The sequence below is a fragment of the Hydra viridissima genome, unplaced genomic scaffold (genome assembly GCF_058129835.1).
Source record: "Hydra viridissima isolate aposymbiotic clone 2 unplaced genomic scaffold, HvirCarnegie_v1 scaffold_4, whole genome shotgun sequence".
NCBI classification, from domain to species: Eukaryota; Metazoa; Cnidaria; class Hydrozoa; order Anthoathecata; family Hydridae; genus Hydra; species Hydra viridissima.
This window is the reverse complement of record NW_028324303.1, coordinates 10,083,172-10,102,776: the sequence shown is the minus strand read 5'-3', so window position 1 is coordinate 10,102,776 and position 19,605 is coordinate 10,083,172. Positions and strand designations below refer to the sequence as shown.

The 19,605-nt window shown below is 29.1% G+C and overlaps 3 protein-coding genes and 3 long non-coding RNA genes across 7 annotated transcripts; 3 read left to right on the top strand and 3 right to left on the bottom strand.

Moving 5' to 3' along the window:
- Positions 1-114: 114 nt before the first annotated feature.
- Positions 115-3,347, top strand: LOC149889817 (uncharacterized). Its single transcript, XR_016451988.1, has 2 exons — positions 115-207; positions 331-3,347. It is a non-coding gene; the product is annotated as an uncharacterized LOC149889817 (long non-coding RNA).
- Positions 3,348-6,899: 3,552 nt separating this feature from the next.
- Positions 6,900-9,734, bottom strand: LOC149889815 (uncharacterized). Its single transcript, XM_090085879.1, has 2 exons — positions 9,632-9,734; positions 6,900-7,611 (listed from the first exon to the last, which is right to left on the bottom strand). Exon 2 carries the CDS (start codon positions 7,601-7,603, stop codon positions 7,073-7,075), a length of 531 nt encoding a protein of 176 aa, XP_089942005.1. The 5' UTR covers positions 7,604-7,611; positions 9,632-9,734; the 3' UTR covers positions 6,900-7,072.
- On the bottom strand, positions 7,909-9,616 carry LOC149889816 (uncharacterized). 2 transcript variants are annotated; one of them, XR_016451999.1, is made up of 2 exons: positions 8,531-9,616; positions 7,909-8,361 (listed from the first exon to the last, which is right to left on the bottom strand). It is a non-coding gene; the product is annotated as an uncharacterized LOC149889816 (long non-coding RNA). The 2 variants fall into 2 exon arrangements; XR_016451998.1 differs by having other exon boundaries at positions 8,539-9,616.
- Positions 9,735-10,114: 380 nt separating the features above from the next.
- On the top strand, positions 10,115-11,173 carry LOC149889814 (uncharacterized). Its single transcript, XR_016451997.1, has 3 exons — positions 10,115-10,346; positions 10,696-10,744; positions 10,926-11,173. It is a non-coding gene; the product is annotated as an uncharacterized LOC149889814 (long non-coding RNA).
- A 442-nt stretch (positions 11,174-11,615) lies between these two features.
- Positions 11,616-18,223, bottom strand: LOC149889813 (uncharacterized). The gene is made up of 2 exons (XM_090085878.1): positions 17,705-18,223; positions 11,616-11,714 (listed from the first exon to the last, which is right to left on the bottom strand). The coding sequence occupies exons 1-2, from the start codon at positions 18,060-18,062 to the stop codon at positions 11,692-11,694; spliced, it is 381 nt and encodes a 126-aa protein (XP_089942004.1). The 5' UTR covers positions 18,063-18,223; the 3' UTR covers positions 11,616-11,691.
- Positions 11,995-13,307, top strand: LOC145183331 (uncharacterized). The gene is made up of 4 exons (XM_090085877.1): positions 11,995-12,137; positions 12,257-12,315; positions 12,660-12,788; positions 12,927-13,307. Exons 2-4 carry the CDS (start codon positions 12,264-12,266, stop codon positions 13,214-13,216), a joined length of 471 nt encoding a protein of 156 aa, XP_089942003.1. The 5' UTR covers positions 11,995-12,137; positions 12,257-12,263; the 3' UTR covers positions 13,217-13,307.
- Positions 18,224-19,605: the final 1,382 nt, after the last annotated feature.

Here is a 19,605-nt window from a genome sequence, read left to right as displayed (position 1 = left end):
ATAAAATTCATAATGCTAAGTACTTTTCAACTATTATTGATGCCATTTGATAATTTCGCAAAGAAAAAATGGTAAGAATATTTCATGTTGTGTTCTGAAAAAAATTAAAATATTTGAATTTAGAGCTTTAGAACTGTATTTGTCGGGTTAATGACAAAGGTGGAAGATTTTAAAGACGCATTTTCCTGTTTGTTTGCACAGCATTAGGTAAGAGATAATATAGACAGTCTGATGAAACATTTAACTTATTTGTGAACAACAGAATATATTTCTACAGGAGCCAAAACTAGTAGCGCACAATGAATGCATTTTGTCTGATTTCTCTCTCAGCGGACATTTATCAACACAATCTGAGGCAGAACTACAAAGTGAAAGTATACACTACTATTACAAACTCAATTTTGTCTGGCCTTTAATGTCAATGCTTTTCAACTCACTGAGACTTATCTGCACCCTATTTGAATTGTTCCTAAGAAGATTCAATAGTCTGAGTAATGAAGGCCCTTTTCTCTGATGCCTATCAGTTTTGTGAGAGCACTGAAGTTAGCTAACCACACTCCCCAGCAGGTTATCCACTTCTCATCAGCAAGTCCATGAAGGCCACCCAACCAACTCATGCTCCTCGACAATACTCTTGTAATTCTTCACTTTATTGCCTAACTTGTCCAAGCACCTCAGGGCCATTTCTATTTTAGTTAGTTGAATTAAGATCTGATGTACTCAAAGATACAGGGTGGTGGCATGGTGGACAGATTGACTCGTTGCCAGTTGAAAACTGGCTGTCTTTTTGGCTGGGAGTTCCAGGCCTTAAAAAGCTGTCATGGGAAAACTGGCCCTCTCCCTGGCTGGGAGTATAATAGATTATTACCTCCTCTTCATCACTCATTTGGCTCATTTCATTTGGTCGACTTAACGCATCGCTGTGGTTCATGGGACTAGGAGGCAGGCTTGATGTAGATGTCAAGTATTTGTCCATTTCGAGTTGGAATGACGGAATCTATCTGTAATTGTTTACAGAAGCTTAAATTCAAGGAATATCGAGTAACGGAACTTTTATCGGAAAAAGCCACCTCTGCTAATTTTCTATTTTTGTTTGCTTGATGATTAAAAAATGCAATATTAAAGCAAACAGCATTATCAGACTTGCTCTCTAAATCTGTATTAAATATGCTTGCCTCAAAATGCAAACCATTAAAGCCATTTTCTTTATTGGCTTTGAAGTCAATAATTAATGTAGTAGATTAGTACTTCTTGTATTAACTATTTTACTGCCAAGATTGTTAAACCCATGATTGTGTTTATTTCAGTTCGCTCGCTGGTTAAATTTTACAATGAATTGTCACTACTACTATCCAAAACCGAAGTGTTGAGTTCCAGAAATAAATTTTAGTTCACAAATTGTTTTTTTTATTCATGGTAAGATTTTTAAAAAATCGTTGTCTAAATTCAATAATTTGTTTTCTAGATTCCAACAAAATATTTAATATCTTCCTCTAAAACTCCATTGTTTGTTAAAGATTCCTGAGAAATCACTGAAAGTAACGTCTTTCTAGGTTTCTGATCAAATAAAGCACAGTATTAATCTATTTTAATAGTTCATGTTAAGTAGCACTAATTACCCATTGAAAAATTTGTAATTCATAAAAGAATAATTAAGTTTTAAAGGAAAGAAAATCTTCTCTTAAAATTGTTTCACTGTTATCGATATGCAAATCAATCGTGAACGGTATTATTGTAAAATATTATTGAATACCAGGAAAACTGCTGCTGAAAAAGTAAGCGAGCTAAAGAATGGAAATCAAGCTAATGCTAGTTGTAGTACTGAAGACTACACAACGTGGGACCTTTTGATGGCATAGGTATTAAAGAAGAATAAAAAGAGTAAAAAGAATAAGAAAGCCCGAATAAAAAGGAAGACCCGAAAAAAATTTGTCAAAAATCACCTAAATTGGATAATCAAAGATTGGAAAAAAGTGTAGCTTTCTTAGATTGGAAAAGCATTTTTAGATGAATCTAAATTCAATCTTTTTGGAAGTAGTGGTAGACGACCTGTACGTCGTCTTCATGGCACGAGAAATGACATTCAGTACCAAAGTTCGACCATAAAACACGATGGAGAAAGTGTGATGGTTCGGAACTTTTTTCTACGAAAAGATTTGGTCTATTGGTAGATCAGAACTGAAAATTTCAGTAGGATCATGACCTCAAATACACATCCAATTTATTGTGAGAGTTTTAAGCTAACCATCTCAATCACTGGACTTATATCAAATGATAGATCTTCAAAGTACAAATATTAAAATAACGCCGTGTTAAGCAATTGAAGGAAGAATAAGATTAAATTTCATTTACTTGTGTTAATCGATTAATTGAGTCAATACCACACCGTTGTGCGGCTGTTATCGCAGCAAAGGATATGGCTATAAAATATGCTGAAATCTCATAATGATTATAAATCACTAGTCTTTTTTTAAAATAAGTAAGAGTACGAAATATAACTCACCGGAAACTTAACAAACTTTAACTCACCGATCACTAACGATGTATAAAGATAAAAAGGTCCGCGGTGGCTAATTTACAAATTCATCATCGTTAGATGATCCAATCTCCAAACTTATCTTTGGGCAAATCAAGCGTTACATCAACTGTATGGCACGTAACGCAGTCTGTTGAATCAAATCTCTTCAAAATCAATGTTCTCAAGTTCTGGCCTCAGAAAATCGAACATGGTTCTATAGAGGTCTCTGTTAATGATTACGTTTCTTCGCTTATTATTTTGTAAAAAGAAGGTCAAATGACGTCGCCCTGCCACAAACGGCACCACTATTTCATGTATCTGTGGGATGTTATCTCATCAACAATGCCAATTTTGTTTTTTAACATAGCCGTTTATCCAAAAATGCGCTTTGACTGAGTAGATTTTATGGTCAAATTCAGAATTATCCAAAAGCTCAAAAGGCCCAATTCAACAAGTTCCCAAAACAATCTGTGACTTTTAGGCTTCAGCTTTTAAGTCAATATAACTTTGTTAGAATGTAGACCTAAATCTTTATATATAGTTCTCAGAGTTGAGGTCTGAGAAAGCTTCAATTGTTGCGGTTGTCGTGAAATTGACAAATTTCACTCATCGCTATTGCTAGATGCTTTAGTTGCGGTATTCTCTTCACTTCGCTTTTTGTTGTCTTGTTGGTGAATTATTGTCCTGTGAAGTGAATTTAGTTCAAACCTTTCAACACTGGCATATATGCTGCACAGGGTAACGGTGACGACAACCCAATTCTTATGTGAACAAGTGTTGAACACCCATAACTGAGCTCGCTCTCTGTTAATACTTTTTAATATTCTCTAAACAATCAGGATAAATAAAACGGAACTTAAAGCTGAAGCAGCATTATTGGTAAAGGTTCTCTGCTGTTTAGAAGGCAAATAAAAAACAGATACTAAGTTTAATGAAAAAAACATTGTTAAATTAAAATTATCATGACCATTATTTTTTATTGCATCACACTTAAAAGTTATTTCTTGAGTAGGCATTGTTAAAACAATAAATCATTTGTCAAATATTTTATTTCCCTAAAAAGATTTGAGAATCGTCGTTTTTTTAGATTTTGACAACACTTTGTAATAGTTAAATAGTTATGTTTGTTATTACAAGCAATAAAAATACATCGAATAAAACAAAGTTTACCATCCTCAACCAATTGAAACTTTTTGTTCCTAAATGATTCTAATGCTTCAATTACCAATTCTAGGACTGCGATTATATATATATATATATATATATATATATATATATATATATATATATTCTTATATTTTCTCGACAAAGTTCTCTTAAATATATCAAACACATTTACCGGAAATTTATCAGCCTTTACTGTTTACTGTTTGAACTATGCCTTTGTAAAATGTATTCTTATCAAAACTTTGTTTACAAATGGTTGCAAGGTAAAAACAGAAAATTTTGGAATTTAATTGCAAGTGCTAGGTACAAAATTCCAGTTGAGACTGTTCAAATATATATAAAAATCAATCCCGAAACAAGAAACCGAGAATAATTAGAATAAAGGTTAAGCCATTGATTACTAATGCAAATTGATAAAATTCTGTATTTAGTTAATAGTTTTCAGTATTATTGTGATAAATTCTTTTTTATGTTTATTTACCATTTTTTATTTTTAATTTCATTTTCTTTTTTGTCTAAAGTTACGCTGCAAAACAAAAAAAACAAAATGTTATCCTTATGTATGATAATTCGGTATTTTTGTAAACCGGTTAAATTTTTAAATAGTTAATCAAATACAGAACTCGCTGATCTATCAAAATATTGGAAGCCTAATAAATACGAATTATCATCGCGCTTTTTTTTTTTTAAACAGGCTCTCATTCTCGTTTCGGTATTATCAGCAACATTTTGTTTAGTTGATAAATTACAAGTTTTGTCTTTCGCATTTTGTGTGTGTTTTTTATAATAATCTATTTAAACAATAGCGATATAACAATAATGTGAAACAATGTTATTAAATTCAATTTTTAAAACTTTTAACAAATAAAGTGTAAGCAAATTTTAAAATAAGTTTTCAAAATCTAGTGAATAATTTGTTGTCCTAACAATTTCAGAAATTTGAAGATTTACAGCAAACTGCATTGTCTGAAATATAATATCTATAATGCTAACTACAGGAGACAGAAAGATCATAGCTGAAAAATCAATAAAACACTACATAAAATAAAATTAAAAAATTAAATGTTTCCTTGTTAGAAGAAAAAAAGCTGAAATTTTTTTTGTATTTTCAGAGTATCGTTTAGTACCATTTTCTTAAAAAAAATTTTTTTTAAAAAATTTTTCTAAGATTAAAATTATAAAAATTACGTAGGCTGAATAGTAAAATGGCGAAGAACATCAGTTCATTCATAAAAACGACCCGAATGTTTTTTAGAATGTTCATTCAATGAACGGATGTTCATTCATAAAAACCCATACTTCATATATGAATAATATGAAGTATGGGACAGCTGCCTAAATTTACCAAAGTTTAAATTTCAATGCAGCACTGAGAAAAAATTGGTAAAAGTACGTGGGGGATGGAGTTTGACAGATAGAAGAATGGAGTTCGACAGATATGAAGAATGATTACTGACGTGTGTAATAAGCAATGTATCTAGACGGAAATTGTTCAGAAGTCAGCAAACGAACGATCAAAATAAGAAAAATTTAGCTGGAATAAACAAACTTAAAACTAAACTAGAAACCAATACAGACTTACTTAAAATGTGAAACTATCAACATTACAGTTGCGGCGGAAAGTTTAAAGACAGTTATTTATTTTTTATGTTTTCCCCATGACTTTTTAACAAAACATTCAATTATCATCAAATTTACTGCTTGATATCGACGATTTATTGAGTCCACTAATTTGATGAGAACATCGAGTGGGTCTTTTTGGCATTCTTCTTGAATCGTTCTGAATAACTCATTCGCGTTTGTTGGTTTTCGATTAGTTAATTGCCTGTGAACGTGTTTCCATAGATTCTCAATTGGATTGAGTTTAGGACTTTGGGATGGCCAAACGAGAAAAATGCCTAAGAAATAGATAAATCGTTGAAAAATCGATTGATAAGAAAGATAGTGTTTCATAGCATACCTTAGCTAAGAGATTTAATGTTTCCCAGCAGTATATACCCAAAATTATCAACCAAAAAATAAGCATTCGTTATCGTAAAAAAACTAAAGCTCCAAAAAGAACATCGGCTCAGAAAGCGGCTGTGCGTCCTATGTGGCGAAAATTGGTTGCACTTTTTCGTAACAAAATTGTGATCATTGACGACGAGTCATACTTCCCTTTGAGCGACACCGATCTTTCTGACAACGCAGGATATTATACTTTTGTTTCTGACACAACGCCTAATGACGTTAAGCTCAAAAGAAAAAGCAAGTATGAACTAAAACTATTAGTTTGAACAGCCTTGTCTGAGAAAGGAGTTTCAAAGCATTACATTGCTCCAGTCGATAAGGATGTGTACATTTTCAAGTGTCTATTGAAATTAAAGAAGTTCATCATGGAAGTTCACAAAAACGACGAAACTGTGTTCTGGCCTGATCTAACTTCCATTCACTATTCAAACAAAATGCAAGGCTACCTGAAAGGCGAAAATATCGAATAAAAGTCGAGAGACAAAAATCCTGCTTATCTGCCCAAAATGCGTCCGATTGAGGATTTTTGGACTGAAATTAATTGATTGGTATATGCAGATAATTGGCAAACTGAAGATCTCTGTCAAATAAGAAATTGAATTGAGTATTGTATGAAAAAAAATTGACCAAAATTACGTACATAGGTTTGGGGCGAGTACTTTCACAAGAAATGACTTTATTTACCGAAATGGACTAATAAACGAATAATTTTTATTTTATTTTTAAATTACTAGTTTCTTGCTATTATGCTTTTTAAATCAATAAAATTGATAACTCAGTTCAAGATATTCGTTTTCAAAGTTTGTTGATTACTTAAAAGTCTCTTGTAATTTAGGGTAGTAGTGAGTTTTCAGTGACTTGTATTTTGGGTAGTAGCATACTGTACTAATACTTTAAATCTATTTAGAGTCAATAAAGAAAATGAAATAAAAATCCTATTATTCAGAGAAAAGTATACATGAGAAAAAAGATTTAGGATTATCATTTTTGTCAAACATTTTAATCTGAAACAAGAACTCAAATCATGTCACATTAATTGTGAACACAAAAAACAGTATACTCTACTACAAAACCCTATTAATTCTCTCACCATAACAAACAACTTGATATTTGGATGAGCAAATTTTAAATTTTGAAATTTACTTATCATTTAAACAAGATTGATTTAGACATAGAGCTAGAATTCTATCAAATTAAAGAAATATCAAAAGGAAAAAGTTTTTACATATATCTAACCCATACCATCTAGAAAACAGTACAGATAAACTTATAACCATTTAAGCATTTGATGTAAAAAATGAACTTAACAAAGCTATCTTTAATAAAAGAAAAATTAGCAAATACGTGCTACATAAATATATAAATAAGAAAATGGATTCATAGAAAGTCTTTTTGGAATTTCTCTAGCTCTTTTTTAACATCTTCAAGATCTTCTACTGAAATATTACATTTATTTGTTAATTCTATTTTCATATCAGCAAAACTTTGTAACTTTTCAGCAAGTTCACTTTTAAGTAGTGAGTATTCTGCTTCTACACTATTTTCTTGCTCACATAAATATTGTTCTTTGATTGCCAGTAAATACGACTTGAAACAATTTCCATTTTTTCCATTTCTTAACATTGGTTCATGAGTTTCTGAACTCAAGTCATATTCATCTAACTGCTTTAGTTTTTCAATAACTGACATAAGTTTTAAATGATTTGGTATATCTTTTAACAATTCTGCTTTTATATGATTTTGGCAAGGTTTTGATTTTGCTATAAATAACTTTTTATTATTCAAATATGCTCCTTTAAAACTGTGAGCCAAAAAATTTGAAAATTTCTGGCCACCAAACATTGAATCAACATAAGTTTCAACTGCTCGATTTAGCGCTGATGGACGACTTGATATATTTGAGTCCATTTTTGAATCTAGAACAAGTAAATTTTATATTTATATTTGTATATATATAATACTAAATTTAAGTTTACAATGTCTCAAAACTTTTAAGTAGCATCAGCCACAAAGTAGCACATTCCAGTGATGGGATGTGGCTAAGGTCAATTTAAAGACAATGTAGGCCTTAAAATGCCACAAAAATATAAATATAAAGTAATAAGTTTTACTTCAGGGAAAATAATTACGAATAATGCCACACATTTTTTGCTTGAGTGCTCAATAATTCAAAAGGAAAATTTTATTTAGAAAAGAAGATATAAAACATATAATTTATGTTTTAATCAATATATATATTTCTTGCTAATAAGTGGGTTTGCAAAACATATATTCACTGATGTAATGAAATAACCTAAATACGACAGAGAATGCAAAAAAAAACAAAGTCAAAAAAAAAATTAATGATATAAGAAAAATATAGTATATTTAAAGGAGGTGCAGAAAAAAAGTTATGGATGCTAAGAATGAAGAGAACCGTAACAACTTAGGTTGAAAATCCTTAACAGCAGTCATTAGCCATGCAAATATCATGTAAAAAATATAGCCACGTAAATATATATATCGATATACACAAAAAGTAAATGTAAAAAAACATAGACTAGATAATGGTGATAAACGTGAAGAATGCTGGTCACGGTATACTTTAATACATAATTTTAGCGCCACTAACAGTGATTGAGCAGTCTGTCAGACTTAAATAATTGTTTAGGTTCGCCAATTATACCCTAACAATAAAGTATACAGTGTTTATCTATAAAATATTTGTATGATGTAGCAATATGCAGGGAATCGAAAGACCTTTCAAATTAGAAGGAAAAAAAACTTATAATAACAGAGCGGGTTACTATATCTGTTTTTAAAACATCAATCAAGAAGAAATAAATATTAAAATACCCCTCTACCCTTAGCTTAGACAACCCTGCCATATTATGAATTAAAACCATCAACTGGTACAGCAGATAACAACGTGCATTAAGACATGAAGGTTTTGTGCCACAATATAGCAAGAATCAGAATTTATTCTTTCAGAATATTTTTGATGGTGATACAAACAATTTTTACTTGTTAAAATACAAATATTTATTTACATTATTTAACAACTTTTAATTATTATGTAATATAAGAAAATTTTTGAAATTCAGAAAATCAGTGTTATTTGCTTATCTCAACTATAGCTAATATAGCTTTTTACATAAGGCAAGCAGTTCTTTACCAATCACATCTTAAAATAGAGTTAGATTAAACACTGCTAGCTGTGACAGGAAACCTTTATGTCTCTCAAAACAAAAACAAGAAAAATTAAATCGTCTGAGAAGCTTTTTTTCTTATTGATAAGCAGGTTCAGTATTAAAAATATTTATACCCGAAATAAATCTCTTCTTTTTTACAGCGCAAAAAATCTTCACAAAACAAAAGCTTTATTATTAGGGAAACGTTCGGTCATCTTCAAAATATTCTTTGGAATCCCAAAATCCCAGAAGTGTAATGAGAACCAATAAACCCATGTTACATTAAAACAGATTCCTTTTTTTTGGAAAAACCGCTTCGAGCTAAATTTGTGTTGGCTGCTACTTTTAAAGTATTTCAATGGTTTAAAGGCTTGTGTTTAAGTTATTAAATAAATTATATAATCTCTTATGAATTTTCTGACTTTAAATAACGTAATAAAATGTTTAGGAATGTGTGACATTTTGTTTCTACACAGATTTTGAAATATTGCAATATTTAATATAATCTATATTTGCTTTGTCGTTTTTTTCCCCATGTTTTCAGCTTCTCCTAGTTCTTCCTAGCAACCGATGTTATTATTTAGCAACCGATGTTATTATTTGAATAAGCTCTTCCATTTCGAAACAAGAAAATTCTTATTCCAGTATCTTCATCATGTTCTTTTCATCAAACACCATTTAATATTCAATATTTTAAAATAGTTTTTAATAGCCATTAAATAAACTCGGAAATTAAAATCGGACGATTTAATTTCTAAACTCTTACCGTTCAAATTTTTGGTAACCAATCTTTGTTTTTCGAATAAAGCTTTTAAAAATGAAATATCAAAAGGAATGCTATTAATATCAAAATAAAGTTTGTAAAGTAATTTATAAGAGCATGTTTTTTCACGTGGTAGTTTATTTTAAGCGCGTGTTTTTCACGTTTTAGTATTTATTAAGCATGTTTCCACGTGAAAATTTATTTGAGAAATGAGAGGACTGTTGTTTTAAAACAAGCTCCTGAGAAATATTACAATCTCTGTTTAAAAACAATGTATGAAATTTTGTCAAAACCTTGGCCAAGTAAAGTATAAAGAAAGTCTTTTGTTTCAACCACAAATTTAATCTCGAATTCCTTAATTATAAGTTGATAACAGATGGAAGAATATTGGAATATTCACATGAGAACATGAGTTTTCAATTACATACGGGAAAAGTCCTCTTGTTTACATAAGAGATATTGTTTAGCTACATCTTGTTTACATAAGAGATGTTTAGCTACAATTTTTAGAATACTAAAAAAAAAACAATCAAATGAGTTACAGGTAAAATAAAAGTGCAACTTATAGCTTTTTAAGTCACTTTGATTTCAGAAATAAAGCAAATGAGGATAGTGATGATAGATTTTAGAATTACTTATTAATGATTGCAGATTGAATAGTAAAAAGAGTGATTTTGGTCTTATTTTGATTGAACATTGCTTATTCAATTTTAATAAGGTACTCATTCAGTCCCAGCAGGCAAATGACGTCGTTTAGACCATCTAAGACTTCTCTAATTTGTAACTATCGTAGATGCGTATATTTTAGACATCGAAAAAACGTCTAATTAAAATAACAGAGATTCTATTTATGTCCAATTGTATTATTATTATTATTATTATTATTATTATTATTATTATTATTATTATTATTATTATTATTATTATTATTATTATTATTATTATTATTATTATTATTATTATTATTATTATTATTATTATTATTATTATTATTATTATTATTATTATTATTATTATTATTATTATTATTATTGTTGTTGTTGTTATTATCATTATATCTTCTTCAGGTAATTAAAGATGAAGAAGTTAATAAAGAGGAAAAAAAAGCTTTACAAGGTCACTTTTTTAACAGAAAAACTTGTCATATCTCATATCTTTGATGTTTTTATGAAATTTAGCAACGAGCCGAGTGAAAATTTTTATATAGTTCATGTTAATAGATTTTTAAATAATGCTACATGTCTTTTAAAACATTAAAGCATTTATTTATATGCTATTACATTATATTATATTTTAGATACCGAGTTGGCGTACTCAATACAGAACTATAGATTTTTATTTTAAACTTTTGTTTTTTAACCTTGCTAAGTAAATTTCAACAATTTAAACCTCATTGTTTCTTTACTTGTGTAACGTGTAAAAGACATTTTAAACTTAATTCAGTCGGCAAAAAGATATCTAAAATGCATCTAATATACATCTGGTCTAAAGGATGTCTGAATCAATACAAGCTGGTCTAAAGAATGTCTGAATTCACGTCGTGAATGAACGCTAAGTAGACGTCTATCTCATAGACGTCTTTTAAATGAATTTTTTTCGATAAAAGGTGCATCATTTTAGATACATAAAAGATGTGCAATGTACATGTATTTTATTTATTTTTTATCGAATGAAATGTATCTAAAAGACGTCTATAAGATAGACGTCTATTTAGTGTTCATTCACGACGTGAATTCAGAAATCCTTCAGACCAGTTTTTAGATGAATATTAGATATCTTTTTGCCTGTTAGGATCTAAATGACTATTTAAAAATTTTTTAACATTCTTAAAGTTAGCATGGTTTTCAATTTTCAACTATCTACTTTCAAACTAAAGAAAGCGCAAACGAGGTCTTTTCTAAATAAATACATCAATACCGAATACAATTTAAGCAGTGCCGGTGAATTTATTTAACAAAGAAAAAAACAACAGCTCCATGTAGCTGGAGAGACAATCGCTGAAGAGATGAGAGATCTCTATTGCTATCCCAATATGTTCTTTATTGAACCTAATTTTTCTGGTATTAAAATGAAAGCATCAGTGTTCCTAAAATATTTAAGATATTTAAAAAATTGGCATAAAATACAAAAATAGAATAATTGGCTGTAAAAATCATAATTAAATTTTTTTTTTAGTTAAATCTATACCGTTATTTTATGACACAAAACAGATAGAGAAATTCCGAAAAATCGCGACTTTTTGAGAAATATTTAATTACTTAACTCATTCTTTAGAAAATATCATTATTTACTGGCGTTATATATTCGAAAACTCTCATGTAAACCAAAGAATAATTGGGAAAAGAGAACTAACTCTTGTTATTTATTTGCAAGATAGAAAAACAAAGTTTTGCTTGGATTTAATGTCCTGTGTGAACAATATTTTAATCTATTTAACTTCATAACAAGATTAAATTTTCTGAATTTTCTCAGATAAAATTAAAAGTTTCTCTATTTGTTATAGATAAAAGTTAGTTTATTATTAACTATTTATTTTTTAGTTTATTATTAAGTATTTTTAATTTATCGTTTGCTTATAACACCTTGACAATTTTTGAACACGTTTTTATTTTTTATTTTAATTTACAGAATAAAGATGAAGGTGTTCTTATCAATGATCGCGTGTTTAAGTGCTTTTTCTGCTGAAGGTAATATTCTTGACAAACTTTCTTTAACAATTAAATTGAGCAGAGAACTCTTGAGCGACTTAATGTTCTTTTTACATATGAATTTTTCTTTTCTAAAAGTGACCTAACTTTTTCTAAGCAAATTTACATTTTTTTAAGAGTAATGGAAACGTTTTTAATTTGAATAATATTCTTGAATAATATCCTTGAATTACATTCTTGAATAATATTCTTGAATTATGCTCTTTAACAATAGGAGTAAAAAAATCATAAAATTAAAGTTAAAAGAAAACGATATAGTTATACTTCATGTAAAACCATCTCACGTAAAAAAAGTACAACTTGTTTCCTTCTAAACCGTTTAGAGCCTCATTACAGAGAAGCATTTTCATTGGTCTCTAAAAACTATCCCGAATACAGTTTTGGCGTTCGCAGCGATAACGTGGCAGCGATTATAAGAAATGAAAATATGGAAAAGTTCATAATTGTAAAAGGTATTTCTTCGATGATAAAGAGATTAGGAGACTGAAAAGTTTAACTTTTTAAAATTTTTCTAGGTCAGAATTTTTAAAAACTTTTCTAGGTCAGTTGTTGATAAGTTATAAAATACTATTACAGAACGTCTATTTTAGGTCTGAATGGTCAACCGAACACAATTTCGTTTCAATCGATTGAAAACTGTAACAAATATCTCCGCCACCAAAATTACATTCTTAAACTACATACGAATGATTATACTCCATTATTTCTGAACGATGCTTCTTTTATTATGCGAGAAAACAAGTTTTATCCTGGATACGCATCGTTTGAATCAAGTAACTATCCTCGTCATTTTATTAGACACTCTGGATACGTATTGCAAATTAACCCTGAAACAAGTGACGATTTATACAAAATGGATGCCAGTTTTAAGCTGGTTTAGATTAGCAAGATAAAGAACTTTTATCGTTTGTGCTGTTAACAATAATGCAACTTTGTGTTACTCGCTTTAGTTGAAAAAAAAAACTATTAAATTTATGTATTTTAAATAATTAGGAATGCAGGAACAGTATTAAAAGTGGGAGGGGTTAGGGGGCTAAGTTGGTAGCTTACACAGTAGTTTACGTATTCATATGTTTGACAACAACATGAATTTGAGAAGTTTACGTACTTTATGGTAAGTGAAACCATTAAAACAGCACGCAATTCGTATAAGGTCACTAATTTGTGTTAAAAACTCTAAATCTCTTAAACCCCAGCAGACAAAAAGATATCTAAAATGCATCTAAAATGTAAAAACTAATCTAAAAGATGTCTGAATTCACGTCGTGAATAAACCCTAAATAAATGTCTATCTTACAGATGTCTTTTAAATGTATTTTATTTGATAAAGGTGCAACATTTTAGATGCATAAAAGATATGCAATATACGTCTATTTTATTTATTTTTATTGTATAAAGTTTATCTAAAAAGTAATTAAAGTTGATGTATATTGCACGTATAATAATAATAACAATAATAATAATAATAATAATAATAATAATAATAATAATAATAATAATAATAATAATAATAATAATAATAATAATAATAATAATAATAGTAATAGTAATAGTAGTAGTAGTAGTAGTAGTAATAGTAGTAGTAGTAGTAGTAGTAGTAGTAGTAGTAGTAGTAGTAGTAGTAGTAGTAGTAGTAGTAGTAGTAGTAGTAGTAGTAGTAGTAGTAGTAGTAGTAGTAGTAGTAGTAGTAGTAGTAGTAGTAGTAGTAGTAGTAGTAGTAGTAGTAGTAGTAGTAGTAGTAGTAGTAGTAGTAGTAGTAGTAGTAGTAGTAGTAGTAGTAGTAGTAGTAGTAGTAGTAGTAGTAGTAGTAGTAGTAGTAGTAGTAGTAGTAGTAGTAATAATACAATTGGACATAAATAGAATCTCTGTAATTAAATGTTTTTTCGATGTTGTAAACGTCTAAAATATACTCATCTATGATAGATACAAATTAGAGTAGTCATAGATGGTCTAAAAAACGTCTTTTGCCGTCTGGGACAAAGTTCAAAAGTCTTGAGTTTCCGATTCCGAAAAACAAGGGCGAAAAAATTAAATAAACTTAAACTCTTTTTTTTTAAATAAATATCAAGACAATAACAGGTCTAAAACAATAAAGAATTAAAACAATAGAGCAGTATTCGCCCAGCCTGACCTGAAAAAACACACTTTAATGTCAAAAATATCTGTTGATGAAATCTCGTGTTAAGCTGACATTCGAGGTGGACTACCCCTCTCCTCAATGTCACATGAACTGATACCAATACATCAAAAACAGTATTTTTCTGTTGTGTTTTGTCAGTGCACAAACTTAAAAAGTTTTAAAATAAAATATATTCATCAAACCACGAGAACCTTTTTCTGGCATTTTTATCGCAATCAAAAGTTGTTTTGAAAAAGGTGAAAAAGCTGGAAGAGGACAGCTTATCTCAGTTAAAACATGCACCAGTGTAGTTGGACTTTTTAACCCAACATTTTAAATATTTTTCCAAGAGTTCATGTATTGGTAATTCACTGACCTTGCTACACTGTGCTCAATTGCCGCTGCATATCATTCTAGATAGGTACAGAGTAACATTTTTCAAGATTTTAAAGATTTTGCGAAGCATCTTAATCCTTAAGCACAACGACCGGTCTTTATATTTGATGGACAAAAAACGCATATAACAAACCTAGAAGTTATAAATATGGTACGTTTACACAATATTGTGTTATTATGCCTTCCACCGCATTGTAGCCATTGTTTGCAGGCTCTTGAAATTAGCTTGGAAAATAAAAAGTATCAAACGCCGAAAGATAAAGGAATGAAAAGATCATGCACACACATAAAAAAAAGGCTAAACAATCAAAATTATGATGAAATTAAAATTTATAAACAATTATTATTAATAAAAAGACTATTACTGAATTTTATTTTTGCCTAAAACTTGATTTTGAAGAAATTTACTAAAGATACATTTTATACCATTTTTCCTTAAGGGGCCCGTTGATCACTTTTCCCAACACTTTTGTTTTATTTACAATAATTGCCGAATTTCGGTCGAATTTCTGTCTCGATTATATATATAAAAACTAATTAGAAAAATAGACTTTAATGTTACATGGAGCAAACAAATTTAAAAAGGGTAACATGGAATGACACTGTTTAGTATTACTCCAACTTCATAAGTTTACGGAGCAATAACTATTGTTCACACAGACTAAACACCACAACTTACATTCCTTATCTACAATATACACGTTTTAGCAGGTACATGAGCAAAGCAGTAAACCTAACCTGTTAATAGCAGAACTATTTTTCAGGTGATTTTAAACAAACTTGGTCTCTATCACAAGAAACTTATCCAAAAACAATTTTATTGCTTAAAATATTATCCAGGATAATATTTTAAGCAATAAAATTGTTTTTTACGTAAAGACAATTTTGTTATCTTGTTATGTGATACCGCAAGTGAAAAGCGTTGAATTATTTAGATAAAGCAGTTTTCTTTGCGATTTTGAATTAAGTTAAGATCAAACTACACAAAAATTCTAATCGCTTTTCGGCCTAATGGCTAAGATCAAGTGTATATCGTAAAGCTCATCTGATAAATTGGTTGTCGATTGGTAAACGGTTTGTTGTTTTCCCTTTTTTTTTGCCTTCGTTAGCTCGTTTTTTCAATAACCAAGAATTTCTCAAGGCAGATCCGTCGGGGATGATGATCTTAACCCACTTGAAAATTTATGGGCAATAGTTAAACAACGGGTCTACAACTTTCCTACTCCACCTAAGAATAAGGATGAACTTTGGGCTTGTGTACAAGAGGTTTGGTACTCAATTACACCCGAGGAGTGTCGCAAATTGGTTGCTAGTGTTCCTGAAAGAACTCAGGCTGTAATTAAATCTAAGGGAGGATACACTCGATATTAATTTACTACAATATGTTATTTTCTTTCATTTGCGACAAAGTTGTCACCATTAGCTCTTCACATAAAATTTTTAAAAAAAGTTCAATATCCTCTAAATTTAATAAAAAGCAATATTTTCAGTTAGCTAAGTCTTAAATTTAATTGATAAAATTAAAACTTCGTTTTTCTTCACAGCCTTTCTATTAAAATTTATATAAAATATTTTTTTGTTCAAACATGGTGACAATTTTGGCACATACTGTGTATATATATATATATATATATATATATATATATATATATATATATATATATATATATATATATATATACACACACTAAATGACGATATCTTGTATGAGAGTTGAATAAATTTATCATATGAACATCAATAAATACGAATTCTCTCAATACTAATTTTTTTGTTTTATCTAAGAATTTTCGCTAGATTATTGATGCTAGCATCTCTAGCTTTAATTACAAATTATTAATTAAATTAAATTACAAACAAACGGTAACGTCACTTTTTAATGGCTTCTTTAAAGTTCGCTTTAATTGGGCTTCTTTAACATTACGTTGTATAAAAAATATGGAGTTCAGAATTGCGTTTTTACATATTGACCGTCATCTAAATTTAGGTACGTGCGTATCTGCGATTTACGGCACTGATTTTAAAGATAAAATCGGTGACCATTTTTTCACCGCGTGCTCGAGGTAGGTGTCGTAAGGATGGATTTTTCTCGTATTTTTTTAAGAATTTTATATTGACTTAGATAAATTTTAAAAGTAGAGTGTTGTATTGCAATTTGTTTTTGTTTTTTTTTTTGCAGTTACTAACGTTTTTAGTGATTTAATTGCTATTGAAAACTTCATTCCTGTTCTGGAAGTGAATTGACATTGAAGGAATGATGGTTTTTTTTTCTAACTTTTGAATCAACTTTATATATCTATTTTCTATGTACCTGCCAAATTTTATTAAAAAAAGAATGACACGCTCATATTCTATTTTTGCACGCAGTAAAGGTACCAAATATTCTTCTGTTGTAAAGGTTGGGGGGGGGGGGGGATTCACGATTATGAACATTTTGTATATTTGACTTTTTTATTCATTAAAAAATTGTTTTTTTAGAAAAATGAAACTTTATTTAAAATAATGGTGATTTTTTTAAATTATTCAAAACATGATTTACACACAAACAAACACAAAAAACCATATTCTGTTATTAATTGAATAAAAATATAACCGAGGCAAAGTAATGCGCTAAAAACTAAACAATGAAGTTCTATTATAAAACCACCGTAAGCCGAACGCTAATTTTTTAAGTTGGTTGCAGTTTTCTTAAGCATTCCTTACAATGAATTTTTGTCACTTAAATGCGCATAACTTTTAGTAAAATCATTAGTTTTTTATGAAATTTTTACCATCGTAATACTGCTTTAAAGCTCTTTATAATGATGTAAAATAATTAAATATTTGAATAGTTTAAAAATTTTGCACACATACCTACTAAATTCATAACTCCATTTTTAGGTCCGCATTTGTTGAACTGAATTTCGATTGCCTCTCGAACTTTTCTTTCAAATTTTTTGGGTTCTACTTTTAACGTCTTTACTTGATCCCATTTTATACTACATGAACATTTAATTTTATGATGCCTAATTGCAGATTGTTCTAATTTTTCTTCAAAAACATTTTTTTGGTGTTGTTTTGTTTGTGTTGCTATTTTCATTTTTGTTTCGCCGATGTATTTTTGTTTACACTCGCATTCTATTAGATATACTCCGGGATTGCTATTTGATGGTAGTTTTGTTGTTGCTTTTGGTGATAATATTGCGATCCACGGTAGTGATATAGTTGGCATAGTTGCTTCGTTATGAGATAAAACGACACTCAAATAATTTCATTATTTGATTTCATTATTTGTATTGCCCTTAAGTGTTGAGGTGGTGTTGGTTTTGTAGCCATAGAGATGCTTGTATTTCTGAAACAACAAGATAACAAAATAGGTATAGACGTACTAGATTTACCAACTATATTCACATTTAAAGCTATTACTATCGCATTCTGTCTATTAAAGAACCAAGAATCACACCTGCCATTTATTAAAGACCTATCTGAATATATGAAGTGATAAAAATAACAAAAACCTTTCTAAAATACTATTTTATTTATTTATAATTTTTTGGTGTCTCATGATCTTAGATAAACAATTTAAAACAGATCTAATTTATTTTACATTATCAATCTGTCTTCTTGATAAGAGTCTTCAATTTCATCATCAACAACATCATTTTCATAGTCAAAAGAATGTTTACTTTTTCTAAAGAAGAAACAATTATTGTTTTTAAATATTACTACAAATTAAACTAAAATATTTTATTAATTCATTTTATTATTGAAACAATAGGCAGCAAGCTAAAAATAATTTGAATGAAAAATCCTAAAATGATCTGTGAATTAGAAAACTATTTTTTTACAGTTAAAAAATAAATTTAAAAAATTAATATTTATTTACATTTATTTTAAATCTGAAAATGAGCAAAAAAATTTTTTACTTGAATTGTCTAACCTAATTTTTTGTGTTTCCAAATTTCTACATTATAATCATCTGTGTCATAATCAACATTAGCTGTGTCTTCAGCCTGTTTTGTTTTTTCATTCGCACTTTGAACAGTATCTAGAACAAATTATATTTTGACCTAATGGCTAAGATCAAGTGTATATCGTAAAGCTAAGCCGATGAATTGATGCACCTAATGTGGTGAACCAATGTGGTGAGCCGGTTGTAGTAGCTCGATCATTTAGCTGCTAAAGTCGGGTAGAGGATGTGGGGTTTTACTTGTTGTTTTCGCTTCTTTTTTTTTTCCTTCGTTAGCTCGTTTTTTTAATAACCAAGAATTTCTCAAGGCAGATCCGTCGGGGATGACGCTTTCATCTATGACCAAGATGTTAAACGGGGGTATGTAGGCAAGCCTCGAATATCCCACCCTTCGCTCCGGTAATTTAGCTGAGAAGAAGTAAAGCTAAATTAAAAAAAAAAAAATTCTAATCGTTAAATTACTTTACAAAGAAACTTGTATCTAATGCAATTAAACTTCGTAATTATTTATTGATCTATAGTTTTCTGATCTATAATTTTAATATAATGATCGTTAATTTTGTGAATTCGAAAATGGCTTTCTTTTATCTTTAAAGTTTTCTGAATTTTACTGCTTACAAATTGTTTATTTAAATTGATGATTTGTTGTGAGGTGAAGAGCATTAAATTTTGTGACACAACAATTTCTAGATTTACAAATTATTGCATAAAGCTACGAGGATAAAAATGATTATTTTTAAAAAAACTGAAACTATTCGTAAATATTAATTTATAAATAGTTTGAGCTTTTATAACAATGGTTGTC

What these genes read in the sequence shown, in the direction of transcription:
- LOC149889815 (XM_090085879.1), bottom strand. Translation starts at nt 7,603, where the DNA reads ATGGACTCAAATATATCAAGTCGTCCATCAGCGCTAAATCGAGCAGTT.
- LOC145183331 (XM_090085877.1), top strand. Translation starts at nt 12,264, where the DNA reads ATGAAGGTGTTCTTATCAATGATCGCGTGTTTAAGTGCTTTTTCTGCT. An exon ending in AAGTGCTTTTTCTGCTGAAG is followed by an intron (nt 12,316 to 12,659) that starts GTAATATTCTTG and finishes TAAACCGTTTAG; the next exon opens with AGCCTCATTACAGAGAAGCA. An exon ending in AAAGTTCATAATTGTAAAAG is followed by an intron (nt 12,789 to 12,926) that starts GTATTTCTTCGA and finishes CGTCTATTTTAG; the next exon opens with GTCTGAATGGTCAACCGAAC.
- LOC149889813 (XM_090085878.1), bottom strand. Translation starts at nt 18,062, where the DNA reads ATGCCAACTATATCACTACCGTGGATCGCAATATTATCACCAAAAGCA. An exon ending in TGGAGTTATGAATTTAGTAG is followed by an intron (nt 11,715 to 17,704) that starts GTATGTGTGCAA and finishes TAAATATTTTAG; the next exon opens with GAACACTGATGCTTTCATTT.